The 21,412-nt window shown below is 44.6% G+C and overlaps 1 protein-coding gene and 1 long non-coding RNA gene across 3 annotated transcripts in view; one reads left to right on the forward strand and one right to left on the reverse strand.

Annotated features, from left to right (window-relative positions):
• LOC121638558 lies at positions 1 to 16,903 on the reverse strand. Its single transcript, XR_006010043.1, has 3 exons — positions 16,656 to 16,903; positions 7,772 to 7,775; positions 1 to 14 (listed from the first exon to the last, which is right to left on the reverse strand). It is a non-coding gene; the product is annotated as an uncharacterized LOC121638558 (long non-coding RNA).
• LOC121638549 (metal transporter CNNM1-like) overlaps positions 4,026 to 21,412 on the forward strand; it is a 27,847-nt gene continuing 10,460 nt past the window's right edge. The window contains exons 1-6 of one of the 2 annotated variants that reach the window (XM_041983395.1): positions 4,026 to 6,093; positions 12,145 to 12,288; positions 12,396 to 12,536; positions 12,676 to 12,845; positions 12,968 to 13,091; positions 17,241 to 17,386. In XM_041983395.1, the coding sequence (XP_041839329.1) occupies positions 4,584 to 6,093; positions 12,145 to 12,288; positions 12,396 to 12,536; positions 12,676 to 12,845; positions 12,968 to 13,091; positions 17,241 to 17,386 (2,235 nt within the window). In that variant the 5' untranslated portion in view covers positions 4,026 to 4,583. The remainder of the gene's footprint in view (positions 6,094 to 12,144; positions 12,289 to 12,395; positions 12,537 to 12,675; positions 12,846 to 12,967; positions 13,092 to 17,240; positions 17,387 to 21,412) is intronic. The other variant, XM_041983396.1, reaches the window with a different exon arrangement.

Here is a 21,412-nt window from a genome sequence, read left to right on the forward strand (position 1 = left end):
GGGGAAACGTGCAGCTACCAGAACTGGTCAAATTCTCTAAATTTTAAAGAAATGAAGCTTCCTTTAGCAACTTCTCCAGGATGAAAAAGGGAAGACCAGGTATGGTTGTAACATGGGGAGAGTTGAAACAGCATCATTTCCACCACTTAGGAGGAGTCATATGATCATTTTAGTCTTTACCCACGTCCTTCTCAACCTGACATGGATGCCAGGGTTGGAATCAGGCCTCTGCAGATTTCATTGAGGAAAAAACATTATTTTGAGTTACTAAAGTAGTTTGTTTTGTTTTTTTTTACCAACACTAAACTTTGTTTAATTCTTATACAATTTCAGATTAAATCATATGAGCTACAGTTAATTAAATCATTGTCGTTTAGACAAAATTGCATTGAAATGCATTTTTCTGTTTCTAATTTCTAATTTGTCTGTTACAACTCTCCCCATTAGGTGTTACAACCCACCCCAGTAGTGGATATAGTATAGAAAGGAAATAGAGAACAAAGAAGGTATCTCAGAAACATTTTGAGTCTATGACTGGGAAACGAACATGACCATATTTATCATTTTGAAGCTCTTACTGAGTTCATTATAAATGTTTGTGTCATATGAATTATTAAATCTATCAGAATGAAGCTACCAAAAGTATGAAGTTGCATACAATTCATCACAGTGTACTTTATAAGGTGTATGTAACATATGCTGCGGAGGCATGACCACCTGCACACCTGATCCTCATCACCTTGAACCCCAACAGCTGCTCCTGAAGGACGGGGCTCCTCCTACACAGAGCCAGATGCCTATGGTAACGCACTCAGGCCAGTTTTTCTTGTTCTCTTGTCTGTTTGGCCTTGTAACCAGTCTGTCCTCTCTCCCACACTCTCCAGTCTCTACTTGTTCTTGAAAAGCACCTGGATTGCCTGGACCTCTTCATCTACCCGACTGGCCTGGATTTTTTATTGCCTAGAAATCATAATAAATCATATTCTGTTTATTTAGTCTCAGAAGGCCCAATGTGCGCTTTTTTTTCTCCAAGTTGTTTATATTTATGTTCTTCTCACTTAAACATAAAGATAGTGCATTTTGTACAATTAAACATGGTGAAAATGTTATTTATTTTTCATGAATCTCTCACTGTCCAAAGACACGCATGTTAGGTAACTGTGGTTACTCTAAATTCTCCCTAGGAGTCAGTGTGAGTGTTGTTGTTTTTCTTTCTGCATTGGCCCTGCAATGGACTGGCAACCTGTCCAGGTGTACCTGCCTTTCGCCTGGTAACTGTTGGGATAGACTCCAACTTCCCTGCGACCCTTAATTGGACGAAGCGGTGAGAAAATGAATAAATGTATGTATTTCAACATGTAAACATTCATCTACAAATACTGTATATAATCTAAATTCTCTATATATGATACTGTTAGGAAGTAAACTATTAAAAATGATAGATTTTCATAAGGCTCTTTATTTATTTTTAGATGTTACTTGAAACCAGTCCTGTCAGCTGTTGTTACACCAGTTTTCTTTAGGGAATTTTGTTTTAGGACCAAATGAAAGAAATATGATGCAGAGATCTTGTAAAACATGGTTATATCATATTATTTCAAGTTGTGTTATGATGTGATTCACAAAGTCTTGAAATTAAAGTTTTGGTTAATGTTAAGTATACGGTTATTTATCATGGTTAGGAATGGGTGTCAACACTTCGCTCATGTAATAACATGTAATAACTGGACTGTCTTTTTTGGAGAGCCATATGTGATCGTCTTTATCGCTTTCAATTTTGGTATATACAACATTTTCTATGCACGTCCCAAGGACCAAAATCAATTGCATGTATTCAAGTGCCTGAGATAATGTCAATATAAGGACAATAGACAAAGAAAGTAAATTCAACTTAAGTAGTAGAAAGACTTAAAAACCTCCCACTTTAAGTAAGTAATGAGGATGTTGAAAAGTTTGATTTGGTTTTACTTAAAATACTGTAAGTAGTGGGCGATTGGCTGTCCCCACTGTCAATCACACTGTTGAAAGAGCAAGTGCTTCCTGCTAGTGCTAGCTAGTACCAGATTGGTGCTAATGGTATATGTCTTCAGTCTGAACTTCAGGAGCAAAGAAAAGAAAGGAAGACATCTGGGGTTATTTTAGTTCAAATTCACACTGGTACAGTTTGGTCTGCTTTAAACGAACCCAGGTCCACTTCCACAGACAGTACGGTTCATTTGGAGCAGTGTGAATGCTCATTCGCACCCTGTTGCAGACCATGTTTGAAAATCAGGGATCTTTGTTTACTTGCAAGTGAACCTTGGTGTGGTCTACATGCAGTGTGAAAGCAAGCGGGGTGTTCAGTGAAGCAAAGAGGAAGAGACGTAAATCAACATGGTGAATACCTGGCTGCTTCTTGTGGAAGAAATTTTACTTATTATGCTCTATATATAATATTATAATCACACCTATAATTACTTCCTTTACTATATTCATTTATAAATAATATTTACACTGATTGTTACTATATTACACTTTTTACATTGTACATTTTTACTCATCATGCTTTAATTCACTTTTAAGGTTAATTGTCATCATATACATGCTCTGTTAAAAGTTCACTACGAGGGTAAGATGACCGTTATCTGGTCCTTCCTCAGACCCTTAGTCAGACTGGTTCTGGTGGAGATACAACTACGTGAAGTTGTTTTGACTCCAGCTCTTGGCGTTGTGTGTCCACCCAAGGTCTTCAGGAAGGAGGATTCTTTCTACTGAAATGTATATGTATTGTTTTTCCTCTTACCTCCCCAGAGTCTCTCTCAACTTCACACGAGTCAGGACGACCACTCTCATTACTTGCAAGTAATTCTGTATTCAATAATTCTCATGTAATAAACTTTGTTATACTTTTACTCATTCCAGACTCTTGGTAATTTTTTTCTACAACATTCTCCTGCTGCTCATACTGGACCCATTCTGGTGAAAACTGGACCAGCTTTGATTCTTTACTTGCATGAACACGTCTAATTTCTTCTTCTTCCTTTTGGGTCAGTGGTTGTGAACATGTAAGTGCATGACTTTGTCCAGGTAGTTTGGTCCGACTGAAGTCCAGAGTGAAAGCAAAGCAAAGGAAGATGTGAGGTTTTTGGGAAATCCTGTCGAACCGAGTCCCCTGTACTATCTTGGTGGATGTGCATCCTTAGAATGAGTCAACATAAAAGTTTAAGGCACAATGAAATTATTTTCTCAGCTGCTACTTTGTCTATAATAGGTGATGTTACCTGCCACTAAGTGAAAAACCTGTTTCCATATCATGAATTTATTGTTATTTTGTCAGGTAACAGAATCAAAGCTGCAGTTCAGAGAGAAGAAGATGATGAGGAAGGAGAGTTTTAGTTCACAGAGTTGTGACAAGATTAAGTTAAATTTAATCACAATATATCACATTGAAATATTTACCTGACCTTCTCATAATATTGTACAAACTAAAGAAAATGCATTTTTGTTTGGTACAGATGCCTGAAAGAAATGGATCATAATAATTTGAACATGTTATTAAATTAAAATGAGAAAAATATTGATGTGAAAATGAACTGCAAAGAGTCCAAATGATCCCATATTGATTTTCATTTTCACATTATTACAGCTCTAAGGAAGCTGGTGTAACAATGGCTTCTAACTGTGTTTGTAATTCTGTTAATGTAATAATTTTCCTCAAGATTTCATTTAGTTGATGAATTTAAGTTGTGGATTATTGTACTGTGTGATTAAAGAACATTTCTGTGATGGTGATGATTGCACCGTAATATTATTGTAAACAAATATACCAACAAATGTCTTCAACTCATAAAATTACAGAAATCAATAAGTAAAATAATTCTGAATTCAGTTTAACCAAAAAACTTAACAAGAAAAACGCTTATTAAAAATCCCTAAATAAAATATTTTGCATTATAAACTTCTGCTTGTTCAGATGTCCCACTCAGTTACATCCACCCATTTATTTTCTATATCACTTAATCCAATCCAGGGTCGCGTGAAAGCTGGAGAATCAGGCCAGAGTACCTGGACAGGTCGCCAGTCCATCACGGGACACACTCAATTACATGATATTGCAAATGGACGTCTATCATAAGTGCAACGAAAAACAAAAGAAACTATCCCAAGGGTCTATGTGGGTCGTCTTTTTGTCCCTCTGTCAGAATTAAACCTCAAATACAAGTTAAATACTTGTTTGATTTTGATTGTCTGTTCTTGGTGTGGCACGTGGGAAGGGAGCAGCCTGATTTTAGGGATGACGCCCACCCCTCCACAGTCCTTCTTTGGGGATCAAATTTTGGTACTTATAATATTTGGAGTTGCAGCAATCATTAACTCTGTTCCATTTTTACTGTTACAGGCCTGTGCTGGCATCTACATCTAAGGACACAGATCGCTGGAATATGATTATGAAAGAGAGTAGAACAGATTATAAACTCAGATGAAAAACAAAAGCTCCGAGTCATTAATAGAGTTACGTCATGGCGCTGAGCGTGCGTCTCCACACAGCATCGTCATAATCTCCAGCTTTGAAACGGATTGCCAGTGGTCCCTGCTTCTCCCACATGGGCCGCAACCAGGCAGCACCACGTGACTCTGGATCTTTTGCCAGAGCGAGCTGCTCATACCGCATCATGGCTGCGGAGGATGCGGCCGCGCGGTACCGAGCCGGAGCTCTGCTCTCCCGCGGGGCTCCGCTCTCTACGTCCCGCCTGCTTCTCACCTCCGCCTGCATATGTGCGCTGCTTCCCTCCCCGACACTTTGTTTGCTCGGCTTCCGCCCGGAGGAGACCGGAGCGGAGCTGTCCGTGGAGGACGGGGTGCTGAAAGCCACCGAGGGAACCCGCTTCATGCTGCGGGTTTACTACTCCACCTCCCCACAGAGGCTTAACCGCACCGCGGGGACTCGTGCCAACAACGCCGCGCCCTGGATCGCATTCATCGAGGAGCCAAGTCCAGGGAGAGAGGGACAAGTTCACCCCAAGAGAAATATGTGCATGGACAAGAACGCCAGGACGTCCGACATCGAGGTTTTAGGTTCTTTTAAGTCTGCCTCGAGTCAGAACTCGGTTCTGGTAGAGCTGCTGGCCAAAGACCTGCGCAGGGGCGAAAAGATCAAATTCTACTCGATGTGCGCCTTCGACGGATCCAAATGGGAACATTACAGAACCCGGGATTTCTGGGTGGCCGTGACAGAGCGCTCTGCCGTCCCGGAGCTGTGGCTGCAGGTGCTGGTCTCCGTCCTCCTTCTCGGCCTGTCAGCTCTGTTCAGCGGACTGAATCTGAGCTTGTTGGCTCTTGACCCGGTGGAGCTGCAAGTCCTCCAGAACAGTGGCACTGACACGGAGCAGAACTACGCGCGGAAAATCGAGTCTGTGCGTCGTCACGGTAACTACGTCCTGTGCACATTACTGCTGGGGAACGCCATCATCAACGCCTCGCTGGCCGTGTGGATGTGCCAGATTCTGGGCATGACCTGGCTCTCCACGGTCATATGCGCCTTCGGCATCTTCTTCATCGGGGAGATCCTCCCGCACTCCGTGGCGTCGCGCCACGGTCTGGCTATCGCTTCCAAAACCATCTGGGTGACGCGGCTGCTGATGGTGCTCTCCTTCCCCATCTCGTACCCCATCAGCAAGCTGCTGGATCTCATCCTCAACCAGGAGATCTCCAACTTCTACACCAGAGAGAAACTCCTGGAAATGCTGCGCGTCACCGACCCGTACCACGACCTGGTGAAGGAGGAGCTCAACATCATCCAAGGTGCGCTCGAGCTACGCACCAAAACCGTGGAGGATGTCCTGACGCCGCTGACCGATTGCTTCATGCTGGCCTCGGACGTAGTTCTGGACTTTAACACTATGTCTGAGATCATGCAGAGCGGGTACACCAGGATACCGGTGTTTGAGAACGAGAGGTCCAATATTGTGGACATCTTGTTCGTCAAGGACCTGGCCTTTGTGGACCCGGACGACTGCACCCCTCTGAAGACCATAACCCAGTTCTACAAACACCCGCTGCACTGCGTCTTCAACGACACGAAACTGGATGCGATGCTGGAGGAGTTTAAGAAAGGTGAGGAGCAGGAAGTGGTTACATCCATGTGTTCAGCTGAGGCATTGATATGAAGATTCAGACGAGTTGTCATCCACGCAGATCCTGCTGCAGGTCACACACACACACACACACACACACACACACACACACACACACACACACACACACACACACAAACGCACACTCATGACGTAGAGACATGGTTCAACTTAGATGAGAGAGAACTTTATTTCCGACTTTTTCTGAGACTTTACACCCATCTGAGATCAGACTCTAACATCAGTATGCCTCATGGCCCTTATAGGTTAAATTTATAAATTAGATCCCGGGATGCTGATAAATAAAAATAGTTTATACCTCTGCTTGTACATGAGTTTTAATATTTAATAAAAGATGTTAACTGTAAAAGTTAAATACTGCTAAAACCTGCAAAAATACAAAAAAATATATATATTATAGAAATGATAGAAGATTGCTTTTATCAACAGTCCTGTCAGTTTAACAGACTATTATATAAATTCACAGTAAAATAGCAGAATATAAACCATATTAAACTTAAATTTAGCAGTTATTTTCTTTTAAAATGATATTTTAGTGAAATTATAATAAATATGAAAATGTAATAAAAGAGTCAGTAAGTAAATACAAAAACATTCTGTGGTTCATGGTTCTGGTTTTCATGCCTGTCTGTGAAGCTCAAACAGAAGGTGGGCAGGCTGTTTGGAGCTGAACATGTCTTCCCAGGCAGGCCGGCTTGTGCTGCTTATTTTCTCTGCTGCTTTCTTCGTGCCCTGCAGAGCTGCTGCCAGAACATTTTCTGCAGGCTGATTTTCTGGAAGCTGTCAGGAAGAAGAATCACACTCTCTCTGACACTGTTGTGTAAGATCCTCTGGGATGTGCAGGTCTACGCCTGAGAACTTCAAGGCTGACATTCTCTCCACACTTTCATTTCTATTTCTGTGAATTGTTACTGCATAAAAAAATCCCTGCAGTCTGTACAGCTGCTGCCTGTTTCCAGCCCAGTCTGCAGTACCTCTGCATCAGAGCATGCCATCAGCTGGGTTTAAAATGGGTGGGGTTCAGACGGTCCAATCACAGGCCGTGCTGCTGGTCTTGCCTTCCTGCACAGTCAGCAGTTTGTGTGTTGGTAGTGAGGACAGGAAGTAAACAGCACAGGACACCTTGACTCAGGCAGCTCATTCATCTTTATTTTGGATTATTTTGTAACATGAAGAAAATCCATGATCATGGTCAAGCTTTAGATTTATTTGAGGTTTTGTTTTATTGCAGCCTATTTATCTTTTATACGTCAAAAAATGGAAGAATTTTCTGGACTTGTGAGACATGCATCTTTAACTGAAGCTTTTTTTCTTACACGCTGAATATCGTGTAAGATATTCATCGTGTGTTTTTTGTCTGTTTAAATGGGCTCTCTTTATGTGCATATGGCCACAAGTGGCTTGCAACAAGACTGATTTTATCAGAGATGGAGAGTGAACACAAATTGTTGTGTTCCTGCACCACAGAGGGGTCATCTACACAGGCATTAAGATAATTAGGATTATCAAGGTGTTAGCCTCCATCCCTCTGCACATGCTGCTCTGTTTCTCCTCCACTCTTGGTTTCAGGCACTGCAGCAGAAAAATGCTGCTCATCTCTTTCAGCCTGTCAGACTTCTGGAGCAGCTTGTGCTGACACAGCTGTTCAGACTGAATATCTCAAACTATTCTGAGCAGGGTTGTGGAACCCTTCCTGAGTTGCAGAGGGGATAATTAAAGGAGTTTGATTCTCCAGTCTACAAATGTTTAGTGGTTGTTGTGGGAGTATGGGTCCCTGCATGCCCAGACCAGCAGCTGTGTCCAGATTCTCAGCACAAAGCTGAACTTGTTCACAGAGTGTGTTGGACTCCGCCAGGGCTGGCCCTCACACCTATCCTGTTTGTGGTGTTCGTGAACAGGATATGGAGTCGTAGTCAGGGGAATTCCTGCTTTTTGAAGATGATGAGGTCTTTCAGCCACACTGCTACAGCTCACAGATGAGTGTGAATTGGTCGGATTGAAAGTCTGTTCTAACATGGAAACAGGTGCAGTGATGGAGCGAGAAATGGAATGATGATTGAGACCAGTAATGAGGCCACTGTTCCGATTGTCCATCTATGTTCCAACCCTCACCTATAGTCACCAGATTTGGGTATTAAGCAAAAGAACGAGTTACGGATGCAAGTGACTGAAATGAGCTCACAGATATGATGGGGCCTTGGAGTCGCTGCTCCACCGTGTCAAAAGAGGATGCCTCCTGGCCGCCTTCTCTGACAGGTGCTCTGGGCACGTTGGAGACCCCAGTGCAGATCCAAGGTCTCACTGGAGGCATGATATATCCTTTCTGGCCTTGGAATGCCTCAGGATTCAACAAGAGGACCTGGAGAGAGGGGTGTCCTCCATGGCCTAAATTCTGATGAGTGGAAGAATATGGAGGGATGAAAACAAACCCACTGCATGCGTTTGTTTTCTTGACCTCCGTGAAGTTAACCATATAAGCAGGTGCCCTATGTATCTACTGGCTGTTGAATGTATCATTATATAAGAAAAAAATGGAAGAAATCCAACAAATAATAGAAACTCCGTTGTAACTACATTTACAGACTCTGCAGAGTTGTAGCAGAGAGCCTGCAGGAGCCTCTGGGGGAATGTTTGGCCTGAATGCTAATCAGTGAGTCTGGCACAGAAAAAAACAGCCCAGAAACACCTTCCTCACTTGGAACGACCGCAGCAGCAGCAGTGTGCTGGTAGAGGGAACCACTGCAGAACCAGGCAGAGGGATCTTTAAATAGCTGAATGTGAACGTTGCACATAAATCCTGGATGAGTTTGTTTTGAGTTCTGTGGAAGGAGTTTTTCTTTTATAAACCAGCAGTAGGTTCAAAATGAAGAAGCATTAATTAGTCCAGCTGGAAAATAATCAGTGACACATCTCACTTTATCATCTCAGCATTTATCAGTCAGAAGGCTGATAGAATAACCTCAGTGTAAAAGACGATGAATCCTAGTTTAATTATGTGCCTGCTAACTTTCCAATGTATTATAGTTCATTTCCCCTCTCTTCATCGTGGTTCTTGTTGCCTCCCAGGACAAAGTATAAAATATTCATAATGCTGCTCTTTCATCATCCCTCCCTGCCATCTGTTCTCTGCATTCATTTGACTTCAGTTAAAAAAAGCATGTTTCAGCTGTTATTCTGTGCAACAGAAGTTTCAGAATTGTTTAGTTTTTCCTTCTAAATCCCTACTGATGAAGGAGCATCATCAGCTTTGTTTACTCCCTCTCAGACATGTTTTAAGCCTTCATCTTTAACAGACGTCTTCATCAGGTTGACTTTATTTGTTACTGTTGGACTTTTGGTCTAATCCTGGTCTTATATTTAAAGTCCTCATTTTCAGCAAAAGAAGACTCATTTTTAAACTGTTGGTGCTAATGTTCTCTATCGAAGTGACGTCCAAAGAACTACTGTGAAAAGGTTAAAAATGTCTTTACTCATTATTTGAAGGCAGTAGTCATGATTCATGGTTCTTGTTTCATGTGTTTGGTCCTTCTTATGTTCATGGTTTATGTTCTTGGTTTCTTGTATTTAGGGTTATGTTTAGCTCTGTTTTCTGATTTCTGCTCATTAGTTCATCTGGTTAATTAGCTCATTCACTTTACCTGTGCCTTGTTAGTTCCTTCTACGTATTTAAGTCCATTGAATTCAATTGCTGCATGCCAGTTCATTGCTTTCTGTTTGTTTGCAGTTAGATGTAGTTCCTGTTAATCGTTTAGTCCCCTGCCATGTCTGAGTTTTTGCCTCTGGAGTCGTTTGTTTTGTGATTTTTACCTTATTAAAACTTTTTCCCTGCCTGTCTCCTGCCTCTTCTGCCTGCACTTGGGTCCTCACGTCCACAGCTGTTGACAGCAGTTGAATCATCTGTGCATTAAACATTGCCTTAAAATATATATGTCATTGCATGTGTTCTCCTTCCTGAATGTTCAACACACTGGGTTGCATTATGCATTAAATATGCTGATAGATAGGAACAATCTCAGTGAGGAAGCTGAGGCTGAGCCAGGCTGCTGAAATGAAGCAACACTTGAGGATTTACTCTGTTTTTTGTCAGTAGTGCTACCATTTTTCTGCAGACCTCCCCATACTGATTTATAACTTCTATTTAACATGCTGTCATCCTGACCAAAAAATGTCACCGTGGTTTCATTTTACACTTTAGTCAAATCTTCTCCAGATGTAGTTTTTCATCTGGTGGTTTGTGGATCCCTAAATGTTCCATTTATCTTTTGAAACAGCCTAAGATTTTAGCTTAAGAAGCCAACACTCATCACCCTGGAAGTAAACACAGAAGCTCTGCAGACTCTGGATATGAAGCTGATGGATTTTGTTTTTCATCCAGAGCGTCTTCTGTGTTAAATCTTCCTTGCTGTTGATTCATGGGCTGAATATTACAGCCAACACACAATCCACTCCCACTTGGTATGACTCACATATGAGAGTAGCCTAAATATAAAATCAGACCATCATCATTCTACAAGAAAAATGTTTTTTAGGTTTCATATTTTCTCAGCTGCAGGTTCCCAGTTGATAAATCAAAGCTAACAGAGGAAGAAAGATCCAAAAATCCAACAGAATTAACAAACTGTTGCGCCTTAAAAGATGTTGACAAATCTGAGATGCCAGAATTTTTTTTTAACCCTATCAGGCATCGTGTCCACGGAAGTGAACACCTATTTGATAGTTGTTTTCTAGTATATTCCTGGGGGGATAGTATATTTATTAGTGCAGAGTTCAGAGTTCATTTCCTAGTTCAAAGGTCAGTCTCATAAAACAAACAATTGTGGAGGATATAAATATAACACACATTCTCGGGAAAAAAAGATATAAAAAGAGGCAGCACATGACTGTTCTTAAGGAGGTCTATGTTCCCAAGTCCAGGTGAGGTAACATCATGGCTGTCATAGGGTGGGGTGGTGCATGTCCTGGTGTCTGGGTGCCACCCTGGGACCCAGGGTATGGCCTGGGGGGTAGGGGTGGTGTAGGGGAGGAAGGGGGGAGTGATTAATGGTTTCCATGTTCTATCACTTCTAGGCACTTGGGGCCCTGGGTCCTTTGCTCTGGCTGCCTTGGATGGCCGATGCCTGATGGGGTCAGCGGCTGCCAATCTTGCTGCTGATCGCCTAGGTCTCTGGGCCTCCCTAGGCTGCCTCTAGCATCCATAGAGGCGCGGTTGCATTTCCATGATCACACATCTCTGATCCTCAGATCTGTGCATGCTGACACAGTCACTGAGTTGTCCAGTGGGTTTAAACACTAAGAGATGCTTTTGTTTAGATTTGTGTGTGTGTGTGTGTGTGTGTGTGTGTGTGTGTGTGTGTGTGTGTGTGTGTGTGTGTGTGTTTCTGGTACTTTGGTTGTTGTTGTGATGCATGTTTTTTTTTTTTTTTTTTTTTTTTATTTTAGAAACTCCTGATGATTGTCAGCTTGGTTTACCTGTAAATGCTGTAGGACATTCTTTGTTGTGTTTCTGTACAGGTGCAGCAGTTGGTTGTCTGGTGTTAGGTTGGATTGAAGGATCGTTGCCTCTGTCTACTGCATCTTTGTCTCTTCTTTCTTTTTCTTTTTTTTTTTAACGCTCCTTCTTACTTTTCTTAACTATTTTCTCCTTTTTTTTCTGTCCCTTCTGGTCAGGCCCAGCAAGATTACATAAATTCCTTTATTCAAAATAAATGAATAAGATTACAAAAACAAAAAAACAAATCAGATTATCAAGAGGAGGCTTTTAACCTTGAAGTTCCTTTTGGCAAAGCAACTTTGGCACAACACAGCAGCCAGCAGCGAGACCATCATTCTGCTGCTGCCATACTGGACAGGACAAGTTAAAAGAAAATGGTTTAAAAAATGGAGCATTTAAAATGGAGAGTTTTTTTTAAACTAGATGTCAGTTTTTAAAAGAAAAATTACTCTGATTAAAGTAAAGTGATTTATTTTCCTCCGTCGTGCTGCTCATTCACTTTATGTTTATCGTCTCCAGGAAAGTCCCACCTCGCCATCGTGCAACGTGTAAACAACGAGGGTGAGGGCGATCCCTTCTACGAGGTGATGGGCATCATCACCCTGGAAGATGTCATTGAGGAGATCATCAAGTCGGAGATCCTGGATGAGACAGATCTCTACAGTGTGTTAGAAAACACACACACAAACACACACACACACACACACACACACACCTATTGGTTACTGCTGAATGGTTTTACACTCGTTGTGTGTTGGTGTGTTTCTCAGCTGATAATCGCACAAAGCGACGAGTTTCTCACCACGAGCGGAAGCAGCAAGACTTCTCCATCTTCAAACTGTCAGAAAATGAGATGAAAGTCAAAATTTCTCCTCAGCTGCTCCTGGCAACGCATCGCTTCCTCTCTACAGGTACCGGCCAATCAGCTCATCGCTGTTTCAAACGTTCTTCTTCTAACCACTGGAAAAAAATTCCTGAGAGCAGAGGTTTTGCACTGCCTTTTCACGTGATGGTAGACATGTCCAAACCTCTTCTGTCTCCTGAAATCAGAGGTAGAGCCTTTCAAACCTGCTCACATCTCAGAGAAGATTCTGCTGAGGTTGATCAAACATCCCAGCGTAGTTCAGGAACTTAAGTTTGATGAGAAGAACAAGCGAGCATCACAGCACTTTCTGTTCCAACGCAACAAACCTGTGGACCACTTCATCTTAGTACTGCAGGTACCAGCAGCATCTCCACCCTTCACCAGGGCAACAAGCAGCCATGGCTGTGGCATGTAAATCATTCGGTCTCAGGTGGATGTTGGTTTACTAACGATATGTTTCTCTGGTGTGTTCATCAGGGTCGAGTTGAGGTGGAGTTTGGAAAGGAGGCCCTGAAGTTTGAGAATGGAGCATTTTCCTACTTTGGAGTACCTGCCATCATGCCAAGTGGTACGAAAACACATCCATACAGCTTTAAGTCAGGTCAGTCTTTCAGGAAGAAGACTGACACAGAAACAGGCCTTATAAGGAACTACAAAACCTTAATCACATAGATCCTGCCATGTAATTCTCATCCAATGAGCATGATGAGAGAAGACACAATGGTTGCCAGAATGCATGTATTATGAGCTGGGTCCCAATTCAGGGTCTGCACACTTCGAAGTGCGCAGACTACGTAGGCTATAGAGTGTCCTACGTAGTCTGCACACTTGGAAGTCTGCCTAATGTTTGTAAAATGGGACAACCTACCTATCCAACCACAAATTCCCATAGCAGCAATGGAGGACGCTGAATCACCTAAACTCTGAAATTTCTGTTTACATATCATGGGACACTTTAGTGAACATTAACACCGACTGAGTAATATTAAAAAAAACTGAGGCTCTGTTGTTTTGCAGCTGGTAGAGACTTCATGAATCTCCTAAACATCAACCAATATTAAATATTACAGAATTTTAATGCCACCTTTAAACAAAAATGTTTTTAATGTACTTGGTTTTGTCACATTTAAAAAAAAAAAAAAAAAAGGTAATCTTCTGAGCTTTGTTCATGGGCTCATTCACCACCATCTTGTGCGCAATGAATTCTAGGAGAAAATGATGCAAAGGATGCATCACCAGCAGCCTTCGTTACAAGCCAATTAAAGTGCAGATTTGTAGGGTGGATTTGGACGCTCCTTTCAGTTGGGACAGTGTTTTCCGCACCACAATGACATAGCCAACAAATCTGCACTACAAAGTGTACAGACCCTGAATTGGGACACAGTTATGCGGACAGCCATGTTGGAATCTGTCAGTTAGAATAAATGTTTGCTATGGTGATGAAGCTGGTCCTTATGAGTGTGGGAGAGGAGCGAAACAGAAATATTGTCTGACAATAAATACAGAGAAAACTCAGAAATTATGGTTACTACTTAAAATAATAAGTATCAACAGCACTTCATAATTTTATGAAACCTAAACAGTGATCAAGTCAAAACTGTAAAAAATATCAAAATGGCCTTTGAAAAACTAAAATTTTCATCTTTTGTGACCTGTTTAAAGCTGAGTTAATTTCTACATAAAAGTCTGCTTGAGTTAAAGGGCTTTAAATTTCACTTAGTTTTTCACTCATTTCAATAGAATCCCATTCATTGCCATTAAAAGAAAATTCCTATGTTTTGGTGTTTATGTAACAAATTGTACGATAAATTGCTCCCAAAAGCCATAGCACCCTATTCCTAATTAAGCTACACACTTTGATGTAGGCTATGTTTTGCTTGGGCGTCAAAACTGTGTAACTGGTTAAGCACAATAAAAGATCTTTTGTTATTTATCGTCACTGTAAGCAGCAATGGCAACAGTCCTGCAATGAATGGCGGCAGAGGTGAGGAACTGTTACACAGGACTCCTCGGAGACAAGGGCAGGTTAAACATTCTTTATTTATAAGACAGGATATAAGGAAGAGGTCTTACAGAGACTGGACTGAAGGCATCGATAGGAGGGACAGGAACCATGGAATGGAGTAGGGGTGAGTCCATGAAGTGTGTAGGTTAAGGTCCGACAGGGAATGACTATGGTGCTGGTGTATATAAAGGACTGGGGAACAAAGGAAGACAGGTGTGGCAGGTTGACTAGATCACTGATGAGCGGATGAGGAACAGGTGTGGAGGATGAGGGAGGTGAGAAGTGCTGGAGGAGTGGCAGGACAGACTCCCCCCCCCTCCAGAAGGCCGGATTCTAGACGGCCCGGGAGGACGATAGGAGGGCTGCGATGACAGGAGCTGGAGTCCTGGCGGACAACCACAAGGGGGAGACAAAGCACCCAAAACGTCGGTGGGCGTCCAGGAGGACAGGAAAACCTGGACCGGATCCTTGGAGGACGCCCGGAGGATGAGCAGGCCAGGGCTGGGACCTGGGAGGCCGGCCTGACCGGGACCGGGTCTCTGGAGGACGGCCCGGAGGGCGAGCGGACCAGGGCCAGGACCGGATCTTGGGAGGACGAGCAGACCAGGGCCGGGTCATGGACGGAGGACGACCCGGTGGACGAGCAGACCAGGGCCGGGTCATGGACGGGGGACGACCCGGTGGATGAGCAGACCAGGGCCGGGTCATGGAAGGGGGACGACCCGGTGGACGAGCAGACCAGGGCCGGGTCATGGAAGGAGGAAGACCCGGAGGACGTGTAGGCCTGGGGTTAACCCCTGGCGGACGGGCATGCTCGGACAGGAGCTCTGGAGAACAGGCTAGGTGGATCTCTGGTGGCGGCTGAGCAGGCTGGAGCTCAGGCGGACGGCCAGAGGGCTGCGCAGGCTGGAGCTCAGGCGGACGGCCTGAGGCATGCACTGGCTGGAGCTCAGGCGGACGGCCTGAGGCATGCACTGGCTGGAGCTCAGGTGGACGGCCTGAGGCATGCACTGGCTGGAGCTCAGGCGGACGGCCTGAGGGATGCACGGGCTGGAGCTGGATGTCTGGCAGGCGCGCTGACTGGAGCTCTGAGAGGTGTGCCGACTGAAGCTGGAATGCAGGGAGGCACTCTGACTGAAGCTGGAGCACAGAGAGGGGCGCAGACAGGAGTTCTGGAAGACAGAGACATGTTAATAATAATTCTGGCGGGCGACCGGGAGGTCGCACAGACAGGAGCTGAGTCTCTGGTGGGCGACCGGGAGGTCGCACAGACAGGAGCTGAGTCTCTGGCGGGCGACCGGGAGGTCGCACAGACAGGAGAGGGAAACAGGAAGGACCCAGATGCTGGAGAGGAGCGTCCTACTTGGAGACCGCCTTGGAGACTGGAGCGTCCAAACCGTTGACCTCCTCGGAGACAGGGACTGACAGGCTGGACAGAACCAGGGGCTGGAGAGGAATGTCTCGCTCTGAGACCCCCTCGGAGACTGGACCAACTGGCGGGAGAGGAGCGTCGAAACCGTCGACCTCCTCGGAGACAGGGACTAACAGGCTGGACAGAACCAGGGGCTGGAGAGGAGCGTCTCGCTCTGAGACCCCCTCGGAGACTGTACCCACTGGCGGGAGAGGAGCGTCGAAACCATCTACCTCCTCGGAGACTTGAGCTGACCTCGGACTGGTGAGCGCCGGACAGGACCGTTGCGCTGGTGTCGGAGGTAATAGTGGAGCCGCCCGTGGCGCAGACGTCGGAGACCGAGCAGGAACAATCCGTGGCATTGGTGTATGACGTGGGAGATCAGATGAAGACTGGGGAGCAGGCACGGGAGGCTGCAGGACAGGAACAGAACGGGGCTGTGGCGTCGGACACTGTAGAGCCGGACCGGACTGGAAAGCAGACGTAGAAGGCTGCAGGACTGGTGCAGATCGTGGCTGTGGTGTCGGACGCTGAAGAGCAGGGACTGACCGGGGATCAGGCGTCGGAGGCTGCGGAGCAGGACAGGACTGGGAAGCAGACATGGGAGTCTGTAGGACCGGGGCTGATCGTGGCTGTGGCGTCGGACGCTGTGGAGCCGGAGCAGACGTCAGCTCAGGGGACGTGAGCCTGGGAGCTGGAGGCGACACTGGGGACGTGAGCTTGGAAGCTGGAGAAGACGAGGGAAACACTGGCGTGGAAGCCGGGGGAGACGCTGCAGACACTGGCTTGGAAGCCGGGGGAGACGCTGCAGACACTGGCGTGGAAGCCGGGGGAGACGCTGGTGGTGCTCTCAAACCCACATTCTCCAATTGAGCCTCCATATAAACCTCCCAAGCTTCCTTTACCAGTTCAGCCAGATCCGGAAACACGAGGAGAAGGGTTGGTCTGGCTTCCAACTGGGTGACCAGGTCCATCGCTGAGCGGAGCCTCACCAGGGGTCCGGGGAGCTCAGCCAGTGCGTCCTCATAGGTGACCCATGCGGTCTGGACCGCACTTTAGTCCTTTGGGGATAGGTAAACCTCCAGGTCTGGCAGTAATTCCTCCTGAATGCGTTTCCTCCAGCACATTTCGTCGGTTTTGGGTCGGACCTTCTGTTACACAGGACTCCTCGGAGACAAGGGCAGGTTAAACATTCTTTATTTATAAGACAGGACTTTTAACTAATGATTATCATTATATAGAAAAATTGCTGGCATCTCTAAAGATATTTAGGGTTTTATTGGTAAAATCCGTTGTGTTAATTTACCTTTTTGGTAAAAAATATTTCCCTCCAGTCCACAGATCCCCCTCACGCAGCAGTGGTCTGGACCGTTCTGACTCAATGCTGTATGGGGGAAGTATGGGTCAGCTGAATGGAGGAGGCAACGTCTACCTGCCAGACTACTCTGTCAGACAACTCACACACCTTCAGATCATCAAGGTAATATCCAAAAGTCATGTAAGCTTTTAAAATGTTCTCCACAACTTGAATTAATGCCAAACAGTCAGTAGAGTTTGGATCAGATCTAGATTTGATTAAATAAGTGTAAAATAATTTCAACCTTGATTACAACAAAGTTTGAACCCTGTATAAAAGGTAAAAAAAAAAAACAATGAATGCAATGATTTGTAAATCTCACAAGCCAACGTTTTATTCTCAATTAAACAAAAAACATATCAAATTTTGAAAATGGGACATTTCTTATGAATCTGGTGACAACAGTATGTCTCATAAAATTGTTCCAGATGTATGTTTTCCAACGTGCAGCATCTACAACAGCTGCAAAACATCTGGAACTGAGGAGATCAGCCTAGTGGTTACAGAGTTACAGAGGTGGGCTTGGGTCTGGAGGACCTGGGTTAAAGTCCTGAGGTTGGCAACTGAGGCGAACCATTGTGGGCCCCTGAACAAGGTACTTGACCCCCAGTTGCTCCCCAGGCACTGGTACCTGGCCTGGCAGCTTACTGCTCCTAGTAATTAGGATGGATTAAATGCAGAAACAGAATTTCACAGCTGGGATTTGAAAAGAAGATATATATATATATATATATATATATTGCATATTGAGACGAGGTGGCACAGTTGTCAATATGGTGTAAAAAGAACAACTTTGTGCTTAACACTACCAAAACTAAGGAACTGATCATAGACTTCAGAAGGAAAAAAATGGGCATCCAGCCATTGGTCATTGACAGGGACTGTGTAGAGAGGGTATCAGACTTCCGATTTCTTGGTATAAGTTTAGAGGATGACCTGACCTGGAACATCAACACCACTGCCATCATCAAGAAGGCTCACCAGAGCTCAGGAAAAATCACCTTAATCAAGATCTGCTGGTGTCCTTTTATAGTTGCTCCATAGAGAGCATCTTAACTTACTGCATCTGTGCGTGGTTCTCCAGCTGCACAGCTGCAAACAGGAAAGCGCTAGAGGGTCGTCACGACAGCCCAGAAGATCATTGGCTGCCCTCTACCGTCCCTGGAAGATCTGCATAGCTCTCATTGTCTCAGGAAATCTCGAAATATCCTCTTGGACCCATCGCATCCAGGACATACAATTTTAGAACTGCTGCCTTCAGGCAGACGGTTCAGGTCCTTAAATGTACAGACTAGGCTAAAGAACAGTTTTTATGCCAGAGCAATAAATGTACTTAAGAGGCGCTGATCACTGTACATATCCGTAGGATGTTAATGTTGTGTGTGTGATGTTTTTATCTGTTTTTATTCTTGTTTTTATTTATTTTTCTTATCTTTTCACTTTGTTTTATTTTCTTTTCGTTTTTTATTATATTTTTGTTTTGTTTTTTTAATGCACATTCAGTACCTTCAAGGACTGGCATTTTTTTATTTCGTTGTACCAGTACAATGACAGTAAAGACATTGAATTGAATATACGTATATATATATATATATATATATATATATATATATTTCTAACCTAGCGGCTGGGTAGCTCAGTGAGTAAGTCATTCAACTTTCATGCAGGAGACCCGTACAGGGCAATTACCAACACCTAGTGTGTGTCCTTAGGCAAGACTCTCTGTGCTACTGCCTACCTCATATGATGAGAGACAAGAGAACACGAGACATACCAGCTCAGACGTCACCCGGTCAAACAAGGTCTGCGTCAGGTGCTGGGGAACCAGTGCACCCTGGCGAGAAGTGGGCTACTGGAACAAGACAGAAATGGACGAGAGGCGAAAACAAGGCTCTGTTAGAATGTTACTACTCCAGTAACCCTAGTCAGAGGGGTTACATGCAGAGAATGTGGGAAAAATGGAATCGTCGAAACCCACAATCAACACTCACTGCCAAACAACTAGTAGCTCAACTTTCCAACATCCAAGATTCAAGATTCTTTTATTTGTCATCATACAAGTGCAGGACACAGGTACAAGGAAATGACTTCCAGTACAACCCGTCCAAGACCAGACAGCAACAACTTGTAAGCACAAACAGGATCAGGCAGACTGAGGCAGCAGCCACAGCACAGTGCACCTATATTAGTATTAGATATAGATGGAAACTGCTATCACAGCTTGAGACTGATGAGGTACAACACAAATATTACAGCAAGGGGGAGCCAGGACGACAGGTCAGGGGGGAGTTAACAACAACTCCCCATCCAGAGATTGGGTACGAAGCCCCAATAAGCACAATCACGCAGAGCGAGGCAGCAACTGACCTAAGGGATAAGATCATGGCATAAATGAACATCAGGCAACCCCGACGCCGATTACAGAGGCTGAGTGGAGCACCATCTGAAAGTCTCCTGGAAGATGTGAATGCAGATTTGAGAACGATTCCTACAATGACCATCACTGAAACCAATGAGGTGAACTACACCTCAGCAGCAGTGATCCTTGAGATGATTGGCTATCAACCAAAGAGCAACCATAAAGATGCATATCCACCATAGAAGAGGAGGTTGGAGGCTAAAATCAAGGCAGCTCGGAGAGAAGAGAGCCAACTATCAGAGCTCCAGAAAGGTGCAATAAAAAAAACAGGTACCCAGGTGGTACAGCCAGAATCCCATACATGAAGCACTAGAAACTGCCAAACAACGACTCCAAGCATTGGCCACCTGCCTAAAGAGGTACACGAGAGAAATTGAATCAAGGCGAATAAACCGGCTGTTCTCAACTCAACCAGCTAAAGTGTACTCTCAGTGGCAGGGTAATAACAACAGGGCAGACCTGCCAAGACTGGAGACTGAACAATACTGGAAAGGCATATGGGAAAAGGAGGCATCACACAACAGCGGTGCACAGTGGCTGATGGATCTAAAAGCAGACCACAGAAAATTCCCTGAACAAGAACCAGTAACCATCACAGTGTCAGACATTTAAAAAAGAGTCTCAGGTATGAAAAACTGGACAGCACCAGGGCCTGACATGATTCACACCTACTGGCTGAAGCAGCTAACTGCACTCCATGAGCGCCTGGCAGCACAAATGACCCAGCTGCTAAAGGATGGGACCCACCCTGAATGGCTAACTGAAGGCCAGACAATCCTGATCCAGAAGGATCCCCTGAAGGAAACAGTTCCATCCAACTATCGGCCAATGGAAGCTCATGTCAGGCATCATAGCAGCTAAGATAAGTGTGCACATGGATCAATACATGAGCACAGCACAGAAGAGCATTGGTAAAAATACCAGAGGAGCAAAACACCAGCTGCTGGTAGATAGAACAATTGCTCGGGACTGCAGAACCAGGAATACCAATCTGTGAACTGCCTGGATTGATTACAAGAAAGCCTATGACTCAATGCCACACACATGGATCATGGAATGCTTGGAGATGTATAACATCAACAGGACTCTAAGAGCCTTCATTGCAAACTCAATGTGGCAGTGGAAGACCACCCTTGAGGCCAACTGAAAGCCAATTGCACAAATGTCCATCAAATGTAGCATATGCCAAAGAGATGCCCTGTCCTCTGTGCTGTTCTGGTCTGAACCCTCGCAGCCAAATAACAAAGACTGGCTATGGATACCGACTCAGGAATGGGTCCACCATTAGTCACCTCCTCTACATGGATGACATCAAGTTGTATGTCAAGAGCGAGAGAGACATTGACTCACTGATCCACACAACCAGGATCTACAGCAATGACATCGGAATGTCATTCAGACTTGAGAAGCGTGGTCGGATGGTGACAGAGGGAAGGTAGTCCATACAGAAAGGGTCTCACTCCCAGACGGCAGAATAGCAGACACTGAGAACAGCTACAAGTACATTGGAATCCCACAAGCAAATGGCAACCTCGAACAGGCCACAAGAAAAGCAGCCACAGCCAAATACCTCCAACAAGTAAGGCAAGTTCTAAGGAGTCAGCTCAATGGCAAGAACAAGGTCCTGGCAATTAACAACTATGCCCTGCCAGTCATCAAATACCCTGCAGGAATAATAAGCTGACTGAGACTGTACACTAAATGCAAGGAGGCAGAGGACTAGATTGTCA

Source organism: Melanotaenia boesemani, chromosome 4, assembly GCF_017639745.1.
Source record: "Melanotaenia boesemani isolate fMelBoe1 chromosome 4, fMelBoe1.pri, whole genome shotgun sequence".
Taxonomy (NCBI): domain Eukaryota; kingdom Metazoa; phylum Chordata; class Actinopteri; order Atheriniformes; family Melanotaeniidae; genus Melanotaenia; species Melanotaenia boesemani.